Consider the following 22,788-nt stretch of genomic DNA (forward strand, 5'->3'; position numbering starts at 1 on the left):
GATGGACCACTGGCAGTGAAGATGTATTAAAGCTAACCTCCTTTAAACATCCTAAAAATCTTATTGAGTCCCATCTTTTAATTACATACTATTAGGTAATTAGGGTTAGAAAATGTGCATGTCTAGATAATATATTTAAATTTGTTAAATATAACTAACCAATATGTTCTTCTAATTGAAATGTACAAATTTGAAAAGGCAACCATGAATAAAAGGTGAGCTAAGCGGCTGTATCGTTTTATATTAACTAGCCGGTCATAACGACAAACAAAAAAAACTTGGGTCTCTCTGTAGCCACCAGACCTTTTACGGTACTCGTAATGCCGGGATGGTAGACACTGTCGAGCAGAATGTTGTATTTTTTTCAAATCGATTCCCGATAACAGGTACGTTACAAAATTTCAATCAATGCAATAGCCGACGCTGCAAGGTATTCAGTACCACCCGATTTCTTTAAAAACTCTCCGTGTATGTGGTACATTATCCGAGAATAATAAAACGCATCTCCATGGTCCTATTTGAAAACAATCAAGTATGACTATTAAAATTCAAGTTGGAGAATGGCATCACAGTCCGATACTAACTATGCGCTCGATACCGGTTACTTGATCGTCGTACAACTTGTCCATTGTTTGACTACAATAGTCTGCGACATTACTTGTTTAAAATAAGCTATATACAACTACAAGTCGTATTTTCAACATTGGTACATTGAAACCGCAGTCAAGTTTGGGGGTATACACAACCCGATGTCGGCAGCCCCATGTCGAGTTATCTCTTTGCCCACATTGCAGTGTCGGTACCTTGACTCCACAGTCGCTCGGGAAGATCAGCGTCCTCAGCCAAAACGGGATCGAACGCTTTGTCCTGTAACACTTTGTTCGCTTCCCGTCGATCCTTAGTGTTTTCGCGGCTTCGTCAAGCGGGGCGACCAATTTACTCCAAGGTGACCAACAACACATGTAGTGCTGTTTGCTGCTCCAGCAGTAAATATCTACACAAAAGAGAGAAAGAAGGTTATGGGTGTGTCCATAATTTCAGGTGGCAATTGTATTAACCTTTTAAATTACTTGAAGCTCGATGACAGTGCAAGTGATGCAATGAGTACATGCTTATTTCATTTGGGTTATTAAATAAGTTGTGATAGAAGTTTGTAAATTGTTTAAGCATGGCAAGACAGTGCTGACTTCGAATAGTTGGTGGGGTAACAAACCACGCTACAGTTCTATAGTAATATTGATATTCTATAATGATATTGTACATATTATAGTGATATGGAAACTTTTGAATGAAGCATGAAAATATTACTGCGTTATAGCGTGAACTATAATTCATTCATGTTGTGCACTATTTTTACTTAACGTTGTTTTCTAACAATTGATTGTACGCGAGTTAAACATATCGTATATCAATGGCAAATAAGAAGATTAACGAAATATAGGGGTGAATGAAACCCTACAAGAATGGTCAACCCACTGAATAACATAACAACTAGTATTTATTATTAATGTCATTCCTTAGATTAAAGCTAAGTATGAACATTAATTCAAGTACATTAATCAAGGCCTAATATTCAATCTTACTCGATACTATCAAAACCAACAAACATTACTCTGTCGATCTGTGATTAGTAATACATTAATCCTTTCACTGATTACACTTAGTTAGTATTTAAACAGATTTGACTACATAAACAATTCGAATTTCAGTTAACATTTTAGTAGTATTTGAGCTATGTTAAATCATAACTTATCAATTATCAACAATTTAAACAAGACTCAAAATTTCTGAAAATTTGTATCATAACATTTATTCATAGTAGTAATTCTGGTAGAATTAGTACTATAAATAACACTACATTAACAATATGAAGCTTGCAAATTAATGTAAAAATAGATACGTTTAAATTACATCACACTAGTTAGGTTCAATTAAACGAATAGTTTCATCAAGCAATTAGTGAGTCACGAGCTTCAGTGTTCTAATCATTGTTATTTGTTCACTGTTCAGTAAGTTATGGTAAGAAAAATTTCCTTTCCGGAATTTTTAGTACTATACTAAGGCAATTGAATAGGTATAATCTTTATTACAAAAACAGCTGATCGAAAAAAAAGGTTCTTGCACCTGGGAACAGTCAAAGTGGTTTAAAACGCTTTTGCATTTGCATTGCACACATGTGAGAATTTGTTTACCTCTTCTGTTTGAAACCTAACCTCAATTATTATCGGTTGTTCAGGATTTATTATAATTTTAAAGAGTTAATCTTAAATGTGGAAGTTATTAGTATGTAAGTTTTATTACACTTGAGTGGGAATACTTTTACATTTATAACAAGAAGAAATATCTCAGGTAATTCTTTAAAACATGTTGCATGCGTTATTGCTTTAGCATATCATCGTGGAAGCATGGTGAAAATTTTGTAGTTAGGCCTACGATAGAGAAGTATTTGAAAATGGTTCTCTAAGTTATATGATTGGCTATGTAAGGCTATTTTAATATTAGTGTCATTTGTCAAACATGCCATTTTTTGCAATAATATTAGAAGTCGGTTAGGTTATCATGATGCAATTAGGTGATTTTAAACATCATAACTTAATTCTTATTCATCCTTGTAGCATAAACGTAGAATCATATAACATTTATACAGCTATATGTGCGGTAATTATAACAATATTGTGAAACCTCTATAGTTTCTCTATTATTATGACTTTGTAACTTTTATTGTTTTACATAACAAGCAATAATTAACTTCATATGCAAACGAATTTGCATTGTGTTTCAACACGTGACACGCACTCGCATTCTAGATATGAAGGCAATATGCTCAAGCTTATTTTTTTAAATTAGTTGTCATTTTTTTTTTAAATGGGAAATCTTCTCATAAAGGATAATGTTTACTTTAGCCACATTACCTAAAATGGTTCAAAAGTAGTTTAAAAAATTTAAAAATAGTTGGCCTAGCCTATAATACTTTAATTTTAGAAAGATGTTTTAGGTGCTGACAAACCAAATATTTCACAAAACTATTAACGGTTTAAACTTTGGGTTATATCTCAATTAGTCCACAATCTAAGGAATTGAGGTTTCTGGGTAGGGAATGATAACAAATTAAGGAGGGATAGATATAAGAAGAGGGGATAACATGATTATCAACATTCATGCGATAAAAGGATAGAGAATATGAGAGAATGGAGAATCAGTCTACTAACTGCATTTCATGGTAATTGAAAGAGATGTTCAGTACTTTTTCCTGTTTTTACTTATTTTGACGTTAGTTTCTACCTCTAGTGTAGTTTATTCATAAATTTTCTTGCGTTTGACATTGCATAATTGTTCTTTCCCCTTTTTGGTGGTAGTGAGTAATGTTTTTCTGCATATTCAATGTAAAAGTTAGTTTTGTGAGTGCACTTTTAAATATACTACTATTATTGTTGGAATGGACAGAAAAGACAATTTATTGTTCTTTTTACTTCGTAATAGAAATCTATATACTCGTTGCGTACTTCAGAATAGCAGCCATTGTTCTGCTATTTAGAATAATATGGTCAGGTGAGTTTGTAATATTTATAGCTCTGAAACATTATTGGTCAGCCTTTAGGAATTTTATGTTAACTACTGATTAGACTATTTTGAGGGAGTTTTTTGCTCATCACCATCAGTGTGGGGCTATCCAACCTGTGCTGATGGGCGAAGGCATTACTCTCAGACCGTTCAACTATGAGTTCTTTTTTGAGATATTTAAAAAAATATTTAGGCTCTCCAAAACTTAATTCTTTTCTGGTTTGTTTTACTTTAACTGTTTAAGCAGTTTCCTCATGAAAAAACTAACAAATAATGTGAAGTGACTAAAATAAACATTTACCACACTTTTAAACATACAAATAAAAAAATTGTTTATACTTCAAAAGAAAATGTTTCTCATAAAGGAAAACAATGCAAAATGAAATTTGCATTTATTATAAGTGAGTAATTGTATTTATAATTTTCTCAGGTAATATAGCCCAACTGGGTGCAGAGGAGTAAACATTTTTAATAATTTAAAACCAAATGGGGAAAAGGATTATAACCAGGTCATGTAATGCATTATGAGATGAGATAAAGACAAGCCAGAGCCAACTTTAGTTTGTGCGGGGTCTGGAGCTAATTTTTATTGCATTATATATGTAGATAACATGCATGTAGATAACATGGCATATAGATAACAAGAGGAAACATGATAATATTAACAATACTTAACTACTAAATAAAATGACAAAGTTAATTAGGCTATAGATAAGAAAATTGACATTGGGGAATTTTTCCAGTTTGATATTCCTTTGTGTCTATAGCCTACAATTAGTGTGATTCTCATTTTTAAATTAATAACAATAATTAATAAATAACCATTAAAGTTTTGTTATAGGTTTATTACTGTCCTGAACGCTTTTATGTTTACAGTACTGAGACACAAAATGTCTATATTGTATACTTTATTAATTGCTGCTGTACACTATATACAAACTTTTCTCAGAATATTTGCTACTGGTTTTAAATGACTGTATAAACAATTTTGTTTCCCATCAGGATGGAGCAATAACAACAGGAAACTGTGTTTGTACAAGTTATGATAATACAAACAAAAGACACTATCACAACAGATGGTTTGCTGTTATAGTAGCAGTTGTTTTGATCTCTTTATTAATATTTTATAATTCTTCCGGTAAAGTTAAATAATTATTTAGGTATAGGGTCATGTATGGCCATAGTTGCTTCTGTCCAGAACTGGCCATGTTCCAAGCTGTTAATATTGTTAATCATGAACATATTACAAAATTTAAAAAAAGTGTGGCAAACTGTAAGAGGTATGGCCTCTTGTGTTTTAACATAGATTATTATTAATCAGAGTTAATCAATATTAAGTCTTTTGATTCTCTTGATAATTAACTGCTTTGGTGGAAAAACTATCATCAATATCACACATAATTTAAATATAATTTACTTACAAAATGGTTCAGTAGAAATCAAGGATTGAAAATATATTTCTCAATACATAGAGTGTCACAAAAATTCTTAGTGCACTATTAGTAATTGAATATGTAAACTAATTTTAAAGTAACGACTTCTAGTATTTAAATTTGAGTAGATGCTTGAGTAGATAGACCTTAACCTTTATTTGTTGACGCAATTACTAAACTTAAAGTTTATGTAAATAAAGATGATTTGGCTTTGACTTTGACTTGTAACAAGGCCTCTAATTAATTAAGTTTAATCACTGATAGATGACTGAATGGTTGTATGCTATTAATTGTTATTGCTATTGTTGTTGATGTTACATGTGTGTAACTAGAGTAGACCTTCAATTATTATCATGAGAAACTAATTTAAACATGAAACAAGTGTCTAAATATGTATATATTGACTACAAATTTTTCAAACAATAAAAGAAAGAACTCATTTTACAGATCTGTTGAGAGAATACTATATTGTTTAAATTTCTCTATAGTGATTTTCATCCTTTTTACAATGAATTACATTGTAAATTTCATCTCTTCTGCACCAAAAGTAGGCTATGTATACTGAGAATGTTTGGAGGATACTTAAAAGAAGATGCAAACATTAGGATCATTGCTAAAATTCTTACAGATTATTTCTGTGGAAGCCTGTTCAGATTTCAAGTGAAAGTCTCTATAGGAGATACAATATATTTTCAAAAAGTAATAGGAGTTTTCATTTTTTGAAAATATATTTATTAATTCGTTGACATTATGTTGTCACCTTCAAAATGTTATATTGTCACAGCATTAGATATTATGTACTTGTTCTAGTGGTTCTTCCAATCCTTGAAACACTTCTCAAACTCGATCTTTGGGATAAACTTTAGCTCTTTCAGCTATGCTATTTTAATATCATTAATGCTTGTAAAACAACAGCTCTGTAAGGTTCTCTTTATTTTTGGGGAAAAAAGTTATATGGAGCCATGTCTGGAGAATTTGGAGTCTGGGGCATCATTACAGTGCTCTTTTAAGCCAAAAATCACATAAAAGCAATGAAGTGTGAGTAGACTCATTGCATGGTGCAAAAGCCATGAATTATTTTACAACAGAACCGGGTGTTTTTTTGGATTGCTTCACGCAAACTGCATTGAACTTGCAGGTAGTACTCCTTATTGACTGTTTGACCTTGTGGCAAGAATTCATGATGCACTATGTCATTAAAATCGAAGAACATAGTGAGCATAACCTTCAGGTTTGACTGCACTTGGCGAGCCTTTATCAGTCTTGGTGATTTAGAATGCCTCCACTGGGATGGTAGAGCCTTAGTTTCAACGTCATATCCATAAACCCATGTTTCATCACTGTTAAAACACGTTTCAGTAATTCTGCATAGTCGTTGACTAAATTTAGTGCCTCCTGAGCAACTTCCATTCACCGGTTTTTTTAGTTCCAAATTCAACAATTTTGGAACAAATTTTGCTTTCACACGTTTCATACCAAAAAATGTCATACTGTTTGATATTTCCCAATCACGCCTTTACTTCATTGACCATTTTCCCACTTTTTAAAAATTTGTATTGGTTGTTGATGTGGTGGGGCATCCAAAGCGTTTGTCATCTTCAATGTCTTCACGATTAGCTTTGAAACGTTGAAACCCTTGTTTTACTCATACCAGACTCACCATAGGCCTTCGTTAACATTTCCCACACTCTATTACACTTTATTTCATTTTTCACACAAAATTTGATACAAATTCTTTTATCCATTTTTTTAAAAACATTCTCAGAGAGTTGCTGAGTTCATAAAACAAGTCTAACCTTAGCAGCTGCCACTGAAAACGTAAACAATGGATACAGCTGGAAATTATATTATACTTCAGGAGCATAAATACTAACATAATTTTAAAAATCTTGACAATCAAACTCTCCAAATCCGTAAAAATTAAAAATTTTGTTAATTTTTGAACACACTTTGTATATTTTATGAAAGTAACTGCCGAGATATATACAGGAATTTAAAATAATTGTGGGTTTTAACATTTATTTTGTTAAATTTGTTTTTAGTTTCCTCTTATCTTTTATTTTTAAATATGAGTTCAAAACTTCTAACCCGTATTTAATAATTTATTTACTGTAATGCAAATTCAATAATTTAGTTATTGATTTATATGATCGATCATTTAAGTTTGTCCATTATCAAAGTATAATCTAAGTATTGGTTATTTAAAGGCACAAAATCCAGTTCTTTACTGAGACATACTCTTAAATTAACAAAGTTTTCACTTTTTAACACACTAGCGCTATTATATTTTAGAATAATCAGTTGTGCTCAGTGTTGTTTTAGATGTGCTATCCAAAGATTGTACGGTATGTCAATTTTAGCAATTTGCATTCAGTTAATCAAAATGACTAAATGATGTTTTATTAATATGTTTTACAAGCCTAGTAATCACAGATACAGCCACTGATTGTAGTCATCATCATTCTGCTTGGTAGAGTCCTAATGATGTTTTATTAATATATTTTACAAATCTGCCAAATACTATCATAATATATTCCAAGTGTGAATGGCCAATTATTTGGACTAACAAGCTATGAAGCAATTTTTTTTACATTGTTATACAATATTCAAGTTAATAATTTTATTAAAAAAATAAACTATATATGTGTACATTAAAAAAAGCTTAAGTATCTCTGCCTTTAAAATTATGTATAGTACGACATAATTAATTATATACTTGCTGAAATAACATGGATTTTTTATATGTAAAAACCATAAAGAGCCATGCTGAAACACGTATAAGGGCTCAGGATACAAAGTGTTAAAATCTCTGGTTATCCGGATATTAGCACTGACTGAATGGGTTAAGCATATAATGGGTAAAATATCATAACTGATGCTTCTAACTATATAAATAGAATTAGCAATTTATATCGTGACTTAAACCAATATTTAGATAGAAACTATAAATATGTGTAACACCATATCATGAAATAAGTACCTAATGTCCTATAGTAGACCTAGCAAACAAAACTATTTTCTATGTAATATTAACATTTAAATGGTAAAACAATATAATTAATCACCTAATAGTATTAATTACAACCATTTATTTTTAAATGTACTTCTGAACATACTTCCAGTAAATGAACCTCTCTACAACCATTCATTTTTAAATGTACTTCTGAACATACTTCCAGTAAATGAACCTCTCAATAATGACAACCAATACCATGGTTCTGCTTGAAGCAGTGAAATTGTAACTATTGTGTTTCATTAAATCATAAAATTTTAGGATACATATCAACAATATTCTTATAATATTTACTTTTTACCTATTAAATTAGTACCAACACTTAGTGCCTTAAAGGCTATGACATTTTACAGCTTTTAAACATGGGTTTAGTTAGTTAAATAAATGTTTAATATCATCATCATCATCTGACGTTTCCGTTATCACAGGTCGTCGTACACAGCCTCCTCCACTTTTGTCTGTCATTCCAGGTCTCCTCTTCCTCCACCTGCATTTTCTGTAGTCCCCTTCTCTCTATGTCTTTCCACACTTGGTCCTCCCATCTTCCTCTCGGTCTTCCTCTTGGTCTTCTTCCTCTTTCCTCCTTCTCCAGTGCTATTCTAGGCATTCTATTTATGGCATTATTTATTGGCATTATAGGCATTATTTATTTAACATTTTATTCTTCACATGGATGGGCAATATAAAATAACTTTATATACATATATATATAAAGTTATTTTTTTCAACTTTTCCTGCCTTGTCATGGCAGTTATGAATTTCCAGAGTAATGAGCTTGTGATAAGAAGATTAATAGGTTGAATTATTACCAGCATGAATAATTGTGCTTCAAAGAGTAATTACAAATGATAAGATAAATCAGACTGCTGGTTTGGGGGGAATTCATTAGTTAGTAGCATTTGGGTACTGTGATTAGTTATTTCAGAGCATATTATAAAGGTCAGTGTGTATGTTTCACAGCCATTCTTTTGTTACGTATGTGACACTTAGACACATTTATGGTGAAATATAAATAAAGTAAAATTATATAAATACATTTATCACAGTTCAGTGTATAAAAGGTGATTTAATTTAAAAGGATACAAATTTGGGCACAAGAATTTGTATTATTTTCCAAGCAATACATGTTTTTATGGCTGTTACGTTTGTGACATGAAAGGCACTCATCCTTAGAGTGTTAGGTACATAATGGTCAAATTCTGTTAATTTTTCCTTCAATAAAATTTAAAATAAAATTAATTGCATTCCTAATTAATATTTACGTACAACTCTTAATTAATCAATGTACCAACATGTTTTGAATACTTGTTAAAAATTGTGATTTGTTGTTACGTATGTGACAGGTTGTTTGTTACGTATGTGACAAGTATAACTAGAGTACCAAGAACACTATTTATGATAAAAATAACAACTTATTCTATCTAAAAGTGATATCCTTACAGCTGAACTGAACCAACAAAATAGGTAACTGTTATCACTTCACATAGAAAACGTTACAATAAAACTTAGGTACTAAATTCACACATACTGTATATTAAGGTTCCTTATAACTATTTCTACAATATTAATTTTTAAATAAGTTGGGTACACTTTTGTTCTAAGTAAAACTAACAGAACATAGTTACACTTCTTTAACATGTACAGTTTTTGGAAACTGATAAAGTACACGAACTCAACGGTTTTAATTTTAGGTTGTTCCAACACCCGAACAATGTCTTTAGTAGCCACGAGCCTTTCATAATTTTCATCAATTTTAAACAGTTTAGTATCCTCCCCATACTTTCTCAAGAAAGTGACTACAATATCTTCATTTACTTTGCTCTGGCAAACTGCTACGTAGCGAAATTCTTTCATTTTATTACTTAATAATTTCACTAATACAAAGTCACCAGGATTTGAGTGTTGGACATTTCTATCAGTGTTTGATAATGGGCTCTTCATCTGTCTCCATCTGTGCATCATCTTTTCCAGTACTCTCATACTTATCATCATCAGATTCATCACTGAAAGCATCTTCATAGTGTAGCCGTCGTCGGGTTGACAGTTTTTGTAGCGTCATATTCTTCATTCTTAATGTCAACTTTAAGCATGAGTGATTTTGATGTCCTGCTAATCAGTATCTCGTGATCACTATATGCTTGAAAGTGGTGCATTGCTTGAATACCAGTTATTTGATGAATTTTACCCCATCTCTCCTCAAGATGTTTTCTATTATGATCTATTTCTTCCTTTGAAACAAACAATAGCCGAATTTCTTTGCATTTTTCCAATGCCACTCTGTAGAAATCTCCTGGGGTATTAACAAAAACTTTCCGACTCTTTACTGCTCTCCATACAATCCTCTTTACCATCCCTCCGATACCATCTACAGCCCCCTTCCCATGGCTGGAAGTAAAAAAATTCCAGTTCATTGCAATACCAAAGTCTTCCTCTGCAAAACAAATATTTGACATAGTGTACCTTTAAATTGGCCGGCACAGTTATCAGAAAATATATGTAAATGTTTTACTTCTGGAGCTATTTGATTAATTTCTTGTACAAGAACTTTTATAAATGTCCAAACAGAGTTCTTACAATGCTTCAAATCATCACTAACACAAGCAAAACTATAAACTTTATCATTATACCAACCTTTTATTTTTTGTACATAAATCAGTCTGGGAGGCTTTAAAATAAACAAATAAATAGATTAACTTGGTAGATAGGCTAGGTTAACTAACTTCCTAAGTTAATTCTTCTTCAAATTGACAGTTTTTGTATCATAACTTAATGTGTCACATACGTAACATTTTGATGTGTCACATACGTAACACAGTTTACTTCTCAAAGAATAATATTTAAAATAAAATAAAAAATATCATATTAACAATCATTAACTTAACCTTACTTTTACAAAATGTTATCCATGTCAACATTCTAGATGAGATGCAGTTTAAACTTTTTCATGTTTCTTGTTACGTATGTGACACTGTGACATACATCAGAATTATTTGGAAATAAGGACTTGTTTACTTACCAAGTCTATTTAAATTCAGCTTATGTTTATGTAAAATGTCCAAGCTTCCTCTCTCTAACCTCAAATCTGAGAAACACTTATACACTAGGTAAAATAAGCTGTTTTTAAAAAGTAGATTATTGTTATTAGTAGACTGTCTCATCAACAGGCAACTTTAACCTAGAATAAAAATAAATATACATCTTCTATTAAACTATTTTCTTTGGATTTGGTAAATTAAAGTATTTTACAACATAAATATGTCGTAAAAACTAACTTTAAATTTATTTCATTTTTTAACACTGAGGTGTCTGTTATAAAAGAATGGCTGTTCATCAGTAGCTAAATTAAAGTTCATAAATAATAACTTATCTTAATAATTAAGGCGCGAAAGACAAAATACTTTATATTATTTAATCATTAGGGTTAAAAAGGGAAACAATTTTTCATTCTAATTAAAAAAAGCTGTTGTAAAAATTATAATGCAGTTATAAATTATAAAATGCAAGATTAAATTACAAGAACTTATTAAAAATGTGTCTTAAGATATTAATTTAAAGTGCTCTTTTTCACACTAATCTACTGGCTATCAGTTTAAATATAGCTTCTCAACTGCATGGTTAGTAATTTGGTCTGAAATTGAAACTTTTGCTTCAAATACTATTACTTAAGTTTAGCTTTTTTGATTTGGATGAATCTAGGGAGTTTTATTATATTAATCCTGAATTACATTTTTATAAAAAGTATAAACCTTTTATTTTATTAATTTAAGTTATATAAGCTACTAAATAAAAATGTATTTAAAAATTAAAATATGTTTTTATTATTGTGTTTTTAAGTATAAAAATAGTAATCTCTTAAAATAGCAAGTTAATGTAATGTTGTTAATTTAAAAATACAAAATAGTTTTTTAAATATACTATTCTATTTATTTTATTCAATAGTTAAAAAAGATTAATACTATTTCTTCTGAAAATATCATGTTATTGTTAATTTTGTAATTTTTAATAAATTTTTTCTAAATAAAATGTATTTTTCTGTTGAAAAATCTTTTAATTTTAGATTTTTGCCACTACTATACTAAAAAGTTAAAAAATAATCTTTTTATTCTCTAATGAATGTTTGAAATAATATTTTTAGCTCAAAACATTACAGTAAGCTTAAAACAATATTATTACTATTTTTATACTCACTATTTGTTTTCTGGAGTCAGCTGTTACTGAGTCGATCGTTTGTATATTTTACCCTTCTCCAAAAGCAGTGTTGCCAGTCTACAAAGTAAAATTATTCCATTCCCATCATTTTCATAGAACACAGAAACAAACTTGAGACTGAACAGTGCTGATATCTTATGAGAAAATAGCAAACTACTTGGTGGCGAGATGGACGCATCAAAGTATTTTAAACGTTACGTTGCGCTAGCAGCTAGATGGACTCGAAGTATATTAAACGTTACATATTACTAGAGGCTAGATAGACTCATAAAAGTATTTTAAATATTACATAGCACTAGCTCTGAAATGGTCTCGCCAAAGTAGGTCAATGGGTTAATGTTTGTTTGCAATTTAAAATCAAATTTAAGCTAAAATATTTTGTAGAAAACAAGTTGTAAAATCTCTCATGCCTTGTATAATACATTGTCAGTATTTTAGAAAATGTATTATTATTAACCATAATTGACAATTCATAATTTTTCTCCTTAAAGGTTCAAGTGAGCATATTGTGGTTGTTAAGAGTGGCATCATTAACTATTTAGATTTGTGAATGTAGGGTATTCTACAGGTTAGAATTTGGAAGAAATTGGTGCAACATATTGGTAATTAACAAGTATGTTTAATGCTAATTTTAATGACAAAGTTAGTGGACAATTGTACTTTTGTATTGTGAGAAATTATGTTTCAATAATCTATTTCATTCTAAATTGTTAAGAGGTATCAATCAATTAAACTGATAAATATAATAATGAGAGTAATGTGTGTTCACATGTTACCATTTTAATATTAATCTACTTATAGGTAAATTTTAACTTTAAATTTTCTGTTTTTGTTACACATTACCAGAAAACACAAACAATATGAAAAAGTATGATTATTATAGAGGAGGAAAGGATTTATAGAGGGGTACTGGTATTCAGAAAGCTGACCACTTTTAACTAGATCAAATGCCACATATGCGGAATAGATCAATCAATCAATCAATCAATCAATATTTCTTTATTACATGAACATTAAGTACAGTAATATAGTCAAACATAGTATAATGTAATAGGAAAAGTCACTTAGGTGTTTGTTGAATCCAGGAACTCCTCCAGGGTGTAGAGTGGAGTCTTGACAAGGAATTCTTGAAGTGCTTTCTTCAGTGCGTTTCCAGTTAGCAATTGGAAGTCTTCTGGCAGTTGATTTCTGAGTTTTCGTCCTATGTAGGACGGTTTTCTTTCAAAGAGGGCTGTTCGATGGCGGGGTAGAACATATCTGGAGGCATGTTGTGTGTTGTAGTCATGGAAATTGTTGTAAGTGTCAAAATTGAGTCTGTCAACATGTAGAATTGTTTCGTATACATACAAGGCTGGTACAGTTAGAATGCCTAAATTTGGATACGCTTCCCTGCAGCTTTGTCGAGATTCAAGATTGGCAAGGGATCTAATTGCCTTTTTTTGAAGGGTGAGTATCCTTTTCAGGTTTTCAGTAGAGCTGCCCCAGATGATAAGACCATATCTAATGTGGGACTCTACCAGTGCGTAATAAGCAGCTTTGACGGATCCCTGAGTACCCACTGATTTGAGTCGCCTCATAACGTATATGCCTGCACATATTTTATTGGAAATGGTGCTCACATGATGACTCCATGAAAGTGTACTATCGATAGTTAGGCCCAGAAATTGTGTTTTATCAACTACTGATATGTCTGGAATATTTGTTGGTATTTCCTTTTTCCTACTGAAATGCACTTGCGTTGTTTTATTAGGATTTATTGCCAGATCATTCAGTGCACTGTATTTGATGGCTTGTTGGAGAGAAGTCAAGGAGTTAAGGGATAGTTCATCTGCTGTGTCATTTTTTATAAGAAGGGTAGTGTCGTCTGCATACATTACGCAGTCAGTACTGGAGCTGGCGATGAAAGTAAGGAAGTCATTAGTTAGAAGAATAAAAAGAACTGGGCCAAGTACCGATCCTTGAGGCACACCTCGTGCCAGTGGTTTTGGAGTTGATGTGTACGATCTGGTGATGCAAGATTCAGTATGCTGTACCTCCACAAGTTGTGACCTTCCTCGGAGGTAGCTGGAGAACCATTTGTTCTCTATGCCTCTTACTCCCAGATTTTCCAGCTTTTTTAAGATTAGGTCATGTCCCAGACAGTCAAAAGCCTTGCTGTAGTCAAGAAATAAGGCTGTTACGTACTTTTCGTCATCTATGCTGTCAATGATTGATTCTACTAGGCTAATAATTGCTGATATGGTTGATTTTCCTTTTTGAAATCCATGTTGGTTGACTGTGATTAGGTCATGTTGTTTAAGGTAGGCCATCAATCGCTTCAGAACAAGTTTCTCTATGATTTTTGCAAATGTAGATATTAGCGAGATGGGTCTATAGTTCTGAGGGTCTGATTTCTTCCCTTTCTTGTGTTTTGCATAGACCTTTGACACTTTAAGCCTTGAGGGGAAGTGACCGTCGGCAAAAGATTTGTTAATGATTGCTACAAGGGGTTGGGTTAATTCATTTGCACAGAACTTCACACTCTTTGAAGAAAACTCATCTATGCCACTGGACGATTTGTTTTTCAGGCTGCAGATTGTTTGATTCACCTCGGTCCAGGTTGTTGGTGTCATGCAAAATGACTGTGGCAAGGGAATGTGCAATAAGGTCGGGTTTTTTCCTGTCCACCCAGGTGCTAGGGTATGTATTTGGTTTTGAATTGTCATGCCAGTCATCTGAGTAAAGTAAGTGTTAAGGCTTTCGGCTACTTCTGTAGGATTATGTAGGGTGGTGTTGTTGATGTTAAGTTTAGGGCACTCCTGGTTGCACTGTTTCCCACGCCTCTCATTATTAATCAAACTCCATAGAGCCTTGGTCTTGTTGTCAGATTCTTCTATGTGCTTTGAGTTTGCTTGCCGATGCAGTGTTCTTAGTTTTTGGTCATATATCCTCTTACTGTTTCTCATTATTTCTTTGTCTCGAATGTCTTCTGTTGTTTCATAGGTGTTGAGGGCTCGTAGATAGGAGGCTTTCATATCGGCAGATTCCAGGTCATAGTAATGAGATGGTTTGGTAGGGCCTCTGTTCTTGTGTTTCCTTTGTGGGCAGCAGATATCTAGGGCAGTACAAAGGGTGTCATGGAATATATTATATGCAGTTTCTGTGTCTTCAGCAGTTTCAACAGCATTCCAGTTTTTGTTGTAGAAGATGGATTTGAGATTTTCAAGGTTCTTTTTCCCCATTTGTCACTTTAGTTTTGATGTTGAGTTGGTCTCTTGATTAAGGTTAAGGCTGCTCAATTGGGCTGTATGGTCGGAGAGGCCAGTTTGTAAAATAGTTACAGTGACCTCTGCTTCTGGGATGTTGGTGCATACGCAGTCTATCGAGGATCTCGCCTCGGCTGTTACTCGTGTCGCAGGAAGGGGAAGCCTTCTTATGTTGTGTGTGGTTAGTTCGTCTTGTAGCATCAAATTGTCAGGGTTGTTTTCTTTTAGGCTATCAATGTTTATATCCCCTAGTAATAAAAATAACTTATTGTGTGCTTGGCTGTGGTCTAGGATGTGTGATAAGAAGTTTAGGCCACTTCTTGTGTTTCCACCAGGAGGGCGATATACGCCAAGGAGATATATTTGCTTTTCTTTAATTTTGATCTGTGCCATTGCTGCCTCAAAGAGGAGCTCTTCACAAAAGTGTGTAATTTCAATGGCCTCTACACTTGTTGTCAGGTTGTCCTTACAGTATATAGCGGCACCTCCTAGCTTGTGATCTGTTCTGCTAAATTCAGTTATCAGATTGTAGCCTTGTATTTTGGTGTTTAAAATTTCACTTTGACTCAAGCCGTGTTCTGTCAGTATTAAAAGGCTAGGGGATGTTTCATTGAGCAAATGGTTTAATCTGTCAACTTTGTTTGGTTGCCCCCTGATGTTTTGATGAAGGATTGTCACATGTTCGTTTCGTTTCGTTGTTTGTGGCCTAAAAAAAATTCTCCATTTTCTGCCGTTGGGGTATTCAGTGAGCAATCAGAGACAGCGGAGGTTTCTGTAGATGTATTGCGACTTGTGGATATTAAATTTGTCAATTTATCATATTCTGAGCTGTTATTGGGCCAGTAATTATTTATCAGCTCTCTATAGAAGTCAATGTTTTTCTTAAAGAAGGTTTCATAGTCCTCATTTATGTCTTTTATTTTTGCATGTTGGGGATGAGCCTTTTTGCCGTCTGACTGAGGAGATGGGTGGGTCTTGATCCTTTTTGCACAACCCTTTCAGTTTTGGTGAGCATCTTTATTTTACCAAATAGGTTCATGACCTTGTAAAATCATCATGATTTTTCTGTACATCTGAGATGTACGATCAAAACTCACCAAGAATTCCATGCTCTTGAGTCAAGCAGACTCTTACACTAAATTGTATGGCAAAAATATGAGGTTGCTGGTCAAAATTGTTCTCTTTTTATTAAAATAAAAAGAGAGGTCTATTAAGATTTAATTCAAGTCTTCCTTCAAGAAAGTAGTAGATTTCTAGCTGTGGTAGTTTTGGTAGAGGTCACAGTGGGAGGGTATCGAAAGAGTTGTAAACACTTAACGATAATTTATTTGTCAGATAGTATTTTTCAGCTTCCTAAAATTCAAACTAACAGTTAAAAAGTTAAATAGGTATTAGCAAACTGTGTGAAAACGACTATTCAGTCCTATCATCTTGACGGTACCAAAAGGGTTCAAAATACAGAATGTAGAATCTTTTTATAGACCATATTTTTCTATCTTACGCACTTATAACCAATGGACACCTAGCATGTATATCCATTTATATACACAAAAAGTTTCCTTCTGTGTTTTATAAAATATTCTTTTGCAAAAGAGAAATCAATACAGTTAACTTATTTTTGCTGAAAAGTCAAAAGCTGTGGGACAATGCTCATCACGTTCCCCTGCAACCACTCACCTGCGGGCTTTTTAAGTGTTTTTTAACCACTACTACATCAGATAACTTACTAAAATTGTTTGTGTTGTGTTTAGACATCTTATAAATGTTTGTATTTGTATATACAGTAGCTGAAGAGACCATTAAAATGGAGAGAAAAGGGATTCCTTCATCGGAGTCGGCAGGACCTCTTCTGCAGTCACCTGTGGACGACAGGAAGCCTGAGGTAGTCCAGATGAAGAAACAGCTAGGCTTGTTGGAAGGTGTTGCTATCATTCTCGGCATTATATTCGGTTCAGGTGAGTAAGTGTAATTCTAAATACGTACTCGATTACTTATTGACATTGGTTAAGTGAGGTAGCTATAATCCAAAGTGCTGGGAACCATTGTAACTCGTTAAACTATTGTGGAATAGAAGAAGATTAAGTTAGGCTCAGAGAGTAGTCGGTTTGACAAAAATTTATGAAGGTAATAAATCAATAAGAATGTAGTGGAGAGCTGTTAACAATTCATCAAACAAAAAAACAAACAGTGCAAATTTTCATCACATTGTACTAAGACATTTTAAACAGTGTACCGTTATTTAGTTGCATTATATGTTATATACATATTCACAACCCTGTTGCTACTGGGTAGTGGTATTTATCTACGATGGTCTTGGAACTAAATTCTTGATGGAATAATAACCAAATTGGCACATGTAGTTTTTTCTCTCTCTTGAACTTTGTAGCCGTTCGACATTTCATTGGTTACCACTTCACGCACCTTATCTGTATGAAAAATTTATATTATAAACTAACCCTTTTATGTGAGACTTCTATTTTGAATGTATTATAAGGTAAATTTGTAAATAGTAAAATGACTTACCTATGATGATGTTTTATTTGCCAGATTAATGCAAATATAGGTTGTGGTTATGTCTTTCTGCCGAGACCACATTATCGTGATTATAAGTTATCTCGATAAAATGGCTAATCCTGTTAAGATTTTGTTTTAGGTGAGTTCTTGAGTCCTAGAATGATTTATTCTTTGAGGACTACTTTGATTCAATCTTCCCCTTTGTGACTATAGCTGCAATGTCGAGCTAAGATGTTGACGCCGCGCATGTAAGTCGACATCAAGGTGCAGGAAAGTCGTTTTAAAGTTTTGTTAAGTGATTAAGTTCATAGGCAAAATTCCAATAAACATTGGAACCACTAGGTCCACTCCCCAGATATAATTTTAGTTCATATTACTCTATTTTGACAGCAACGTGGCAAATCATATTTTTATATTAATATCTAAAAGTGGTGCTTTTAAGTTTTATTTGCCATGATTAAACTTGCAAATAAACTTTGCATATCGAGTATTCATTGCTAAGACCTCATGATCTCCAACCACATGTGTTTCGTCTATTCGGTGCGACTTATGTCGTTATAAATATTAACTCAGAATGCTGTTATAAAAGTTAATAAAGTAAACCTAATTTTACTTACAAGGAAGTATTTATTACTATAATCTCAGAGATCTCCAACCCCACATGTTTTGTCCATTCAGTACAATATGCAAATTGACATTGAAGCCTACATATTTAAATGTTTACTTTCCAAATTGTAAAATGTAATGTTTAGGCAAATGTAAAATTAGGCATTGTTTAAACATAACTTACACTCTATTTTAATGAAAAAGGTGTTAATGAATAGAAGTATTTTGAAAGAATAAAAAATTGTTTCAAATAATTTATGTGTAGTTTCATAGAAAACTATATAAAAATGAGAAAGATCTTTGCTGCATATAATGGTTACAATACTTTGCAACTTTACAATTAAGGAGGCGCATTTAATAATAATAAGATATAAGATTTAAAATAGCAACTTGTCAGCTACACCATTTAAGGCTTGCATAAGTTGTAAAATAGATATGAAATCTGAGGATACAGGGAGAGATAGTCAAAAGTGGCAGTCAAGATCTGTAAAAGAGCTTCCAACATGGAAAGAATTAACGTTACTGTATATAAATTAATCATATAGTACACAATTGGAAATCAATATATTTTAGTGCGTATAAATGTTTCTTTTCTATGATTTTATTAGTAAGCTGTATTTCTTGTCATATGTCTTTTGAGTGTAAGATTGATATTGGGTATAATGTCTCACTAATTTATTGATATAGCACCATTGTAATATTAACAATGAGTTGTAATCTCATCATTTAATGGGGTGACGAAATCGCAGTATATTGTGAATCCCGGGGATCATAGTTTCACATTTTTATATCAAATCAAATCACGTTTATTTCCACAAAAAAAAAAAAAAAAATGAAATACAAAATAAATCTTTACATTGAAAATGATAACAAATGTAGCATTTGTATATTATCTAAGTGATATAAAACATACAAATATTTCTAGTAATACAATTCAAAATAATTAACATTAAGGTAAAGGCACCAGTAGTTGACCACTTTAGATCACTGCTATACATAAATTTTTATTAACTACATACATTAACATTTTAAAGCATCAGTGAATACTTTAAGGAAATAATTAAAAACCTCCAGATTAGATATTTGTTAATAAGTATTTTAATTTAATGAACTATAAGTACTTAAAATAGTTTAAAAAATATTGAGTTTTTGCATCAGTAGTTGACCATGAAAGATCTGAAATATTTTAGTAGTTGACCACATTTAGCACTATAGTTGACCATATGAATAATAGCTAGTTATAAGGTAAATACTAATCAGAAACGTGTAACTTAAATTAGTTTGCAATTCTTTACAATGTTTTTCTATTAATAATTGACTTCCAAAATGTCAAAATTATAATATGAATAAATAAAAAAAATCTGTATCAAGTTACAAACTCAAAAACTGGAAGACACAACACACGTTTTAAAACTTTAAATTAATTCCATAGAAAGTCCAACTCAGGAACAGAGTAAACATTACGAGTTTTACTGGTCTTTCTAGGCTCATTTATGTGGGATTCCCACATTCTTCTTCCACTGGTATTCCAGGACATCAGGTTTTTCAGGCCATTTCCATAAGCGACCACACTGTACCATCGATGAAATGGTTGCAGTATCTTTAGTGGCTTTAACTATTTTGCCAGGATAATAATTATTTTCGTATGTGAAAATGACATATTCATTAATCTGTTTTAACAAGGGCTTCCTAGAATGAATTAGGTTGCTGGAGTTCTCATCTTCTGAGGGCTCTGAAAACACACTTTCTCCAGAGGAAACTTCGACACTCGAATCAGAGCTATCTGAAGGAATGTTTGATACTTTTTTTGTTTGTTTATTTTTCAACTTTCGAGCTATATTTTTCTTTAATCTCTCATTCTCCACCCTCTTTCGTTGTCCTTTCAGTGGCTCTTTCTATCTTCAATCGCTCAAGTTCTTCTTTCTTCTTTTTTTTCTTTTCAAAATATTTTTGACACAATTCTCCTGATACAATCCGTTGGCATTCTTTCCCTTATGATCCTTTTCTTCTTACTTTCTTCAAATGCAGGATAAAAGAAGTGCCTCTTGAATGGACTTGGTATTCCCCCTTGTGATGGACCTGCAGTGTTTCCATTACTCAATAAAAGTTCTGAATTTTTTGATGTTCCAGGAATGTCTTTAGGGTGTGTACATGACTCATCAGAGATACTGTTGGATGGCTCTGTTGTTTGCGGTATACCTTCTTTCCTCAAAGTCTGAATTGGATCATTTGGGTGTAAGTCACTAATGACATCCATGTCCATTATAGAAACTTCATCTATATCATTTCCATCAGCAAGAAATGCTGAAGAATTGAGGTATGTTGATAACTCATCAGCATTCATCCGACTGGTAGATGGCTCTGTTGGCATGTGGCAGACCTTCTTTACTCGTAGACTGAACTAGGTCTGAATCAATTGGTTCTAAGTCACTAATGACATCTGTGTTTGTTAGAGAAACTTCATTAATATTTCCTCCATCAACAAGAAATTCTGAAGCATTATTTCTAAGCGACACATTAGAAATATCTTCGCCAGCAACACAAGGCCTCAGTTTCTGAAGAAAGTTTGTCCAGCTCGAGTTTTGCCCTCTTCCACAAATTTGAACAAAGAAGTGTCCACTAAATCTCCCACTCCATGTATCGGATGATGTCTCAAATATATTGAGCTTTTCTCTTCCTATCATTTCATTTAGAAAATTCAAACCTCGCTTCAAGTATTGGGTTTTCAGCTTGGTTTGAGTTACTTTCCATCATGTTCTTTGGGTGATCGTTGACCTGGTACCTCAACTGCTTGTGGATTCCATGGGTACAATCCACATTTCTTGAATCCGTTGGACAACATAGATTCTGTTATATTCTGAATTATCACTTCCTGCAGTAACTTTGCAAAATCTTTCTTTTTAGAAGATGAGACCCTCCTTGAATAACGTTGTCCATCCTCCATTGATGAACTTTTTTTCCTCCATCCTTCTTTGAGGCTTCTGAACACAGCAACATCCATAGGCTGTAAAATGTGGGTGGCATTTGGCAACAAAGCCACCAAAATAATCCCATTTTTTTCACAAAATTGACTTGTTTGTAGACACAAATGAGATGCATGGCCATCCACAAAAAGAATAACTGGAAAAGTTATTTGGTTTTTTCTACTAGCCATGGATGAAAAATATCGGCAATGAATTCAAAAAATGCCTCACATGTCATCCATCCTGAATCTGTTTTTACCTAGCCCCCCACTCCTTCGGAAAATTTTCAGCGATATCTTGAGGAATACGCTTATATTTGTACACACAAGGTGTTGGAGCTACTAAGCCACTTGCACTACCAGTACCACCAACACTGTAACGCACTCCTTCTCATCGACATTTACTTTTTTGATAAACTGTTTTATCTCCTTTTTTAGCAAGCACTTTGGGGCCTTTTGGATTAAGAAAAAATGCTGACTCATCACAATTAAATAACCGAGATGGGTCTTCCAAAATTCTATCATCACCATGCTCTTTAGTAATAGAGGATTCCACTTCTGAAAACCAATTCAGTACGTTTTCCCTTGTGACTGCTGCCCGCGAGACGGTTAGGTTTTGAGAAACCCTTTTTGAAACTGAAGGATTTCTCCGAAGAAAACCTATCATCCAAGTCCTGCCTGGTCTTCCATCTTTGAAAGGGGTATCGCGCTTCACCTCTTTTATGTACTTCTCCACACTGATACATAGCTGCTCAACAGTGACCGGGAAACCAGCCTGTGCCATGTTCTCCACCCACCTGCTCATTTCAGCTTCTTCTTTGCTCGTAGAATGGAAGGCGGGCCCATTTTTCTGTCCATTGGTGATTTACCCTCTAATTTATATTTCAAAGTTGTTTCTGGGGACTGAAAATTTCTTAGCAGCTGCCCGAATAGATGTTTTTGTGCAAGCGAACATCTTCAACTGCAGCTTTCATAGCATCTTCACTGTAGTTTTAAAAACGTGTTCTTGTTTCCAGGCATATTGAAAGTAATATTTCCCCTGAAAAAAGAAACAACAAATTATAGCCTATACAGATTTTATTTCTATTTAACTAATGGGTATTTTAAGATCAACATTTATAATTTTCCATATCAGTTAAAAGAAACAGTCCTAGGTTTGGGTTCTGAAAGAAGGTGTGTTTTAAAAGTTGACCACTTCATGTTTCAGTAATTGACCATGTGGTCAATTACTAAAATGCCCCTCAT

At 32.8% G+C, this 22,788-nt stretch overlaps 2 protein-coding genes across 3 annotated transcripts in view; one reads left to right on the plus strand and one right to left on the minus strand.

Annotated features, from left to right (window-relative positions):
- Positions 1 to 1,929: 1,929 nt before the first annotated feature.
- The window catches only part of LOC124369769 (Y+L amino acid transporter 2), a 127,084-nt gene continuing 106,225 nt past the window's right edge, over positions 1,930 to 22,788 (plus strand). Inside the window, exons 1-2 of one of the 2 annotated variants that reach the window (XM_046827852.1) lie at positions 1,930 to 2,019; positions 17,246 to 17,416. In XM_046827852.1, coding sequence (XP_046683808.1) covers positions 17,266 to 17,416 — 151 coding nt within the window. In that variant the 5' untranslated portion in view covers positions 1,930 to 2,019; positions 17,246 to 17,265. Of the gene's footprint in view, positions 2,020 to 2,145; positions 2,350 to 17,245; positions 17,417 to 22,788 lie in introns of those variants that run through there. The other variant, XM_046827851.1, reaches the window with a different exon arrangement.
- LOC124369770 lies at positions 21,907 to 22,629 on the minus strand. Its single transcript, XM_046827853.1, has one exon. The coding sequence runs from the start codon at positions 22,346 to 22,348 to the stop codon at positions 21,935 to 21,937; it is 414 nt and encodes a 137-aa protein (XP_046683809.1). The 5' UTR covers positions 22,349 to 22,629; the 3' UTR covers positions 21,907 to 21,934.

Source organism: Homalodisca vitripennis, chromosome X, assembly GCF_021130785.1.
Source record: "Homalodisca vitripennis isolate AUS2020 chromosome X, UT_GWSS_2.1, whole genome shotgun sequence".
Taxonomy (NCBI): Eukaryota; Metazoa; Arthropoda; class Insecta; order Hemiptera; family Cicadellidae; genus Homalodisca; species Homalodisca vitripennis.

What these genes read in the sequence shown, in the direction of transcription:
- LOC124369770 (XM_046827853.1), bottom strand. Translation starts at nt 22,348, where the DNA reads ATGAGCAGGTGGGTGGAGAACATGGCACAGGCTGGTTTCCCGGTCACT.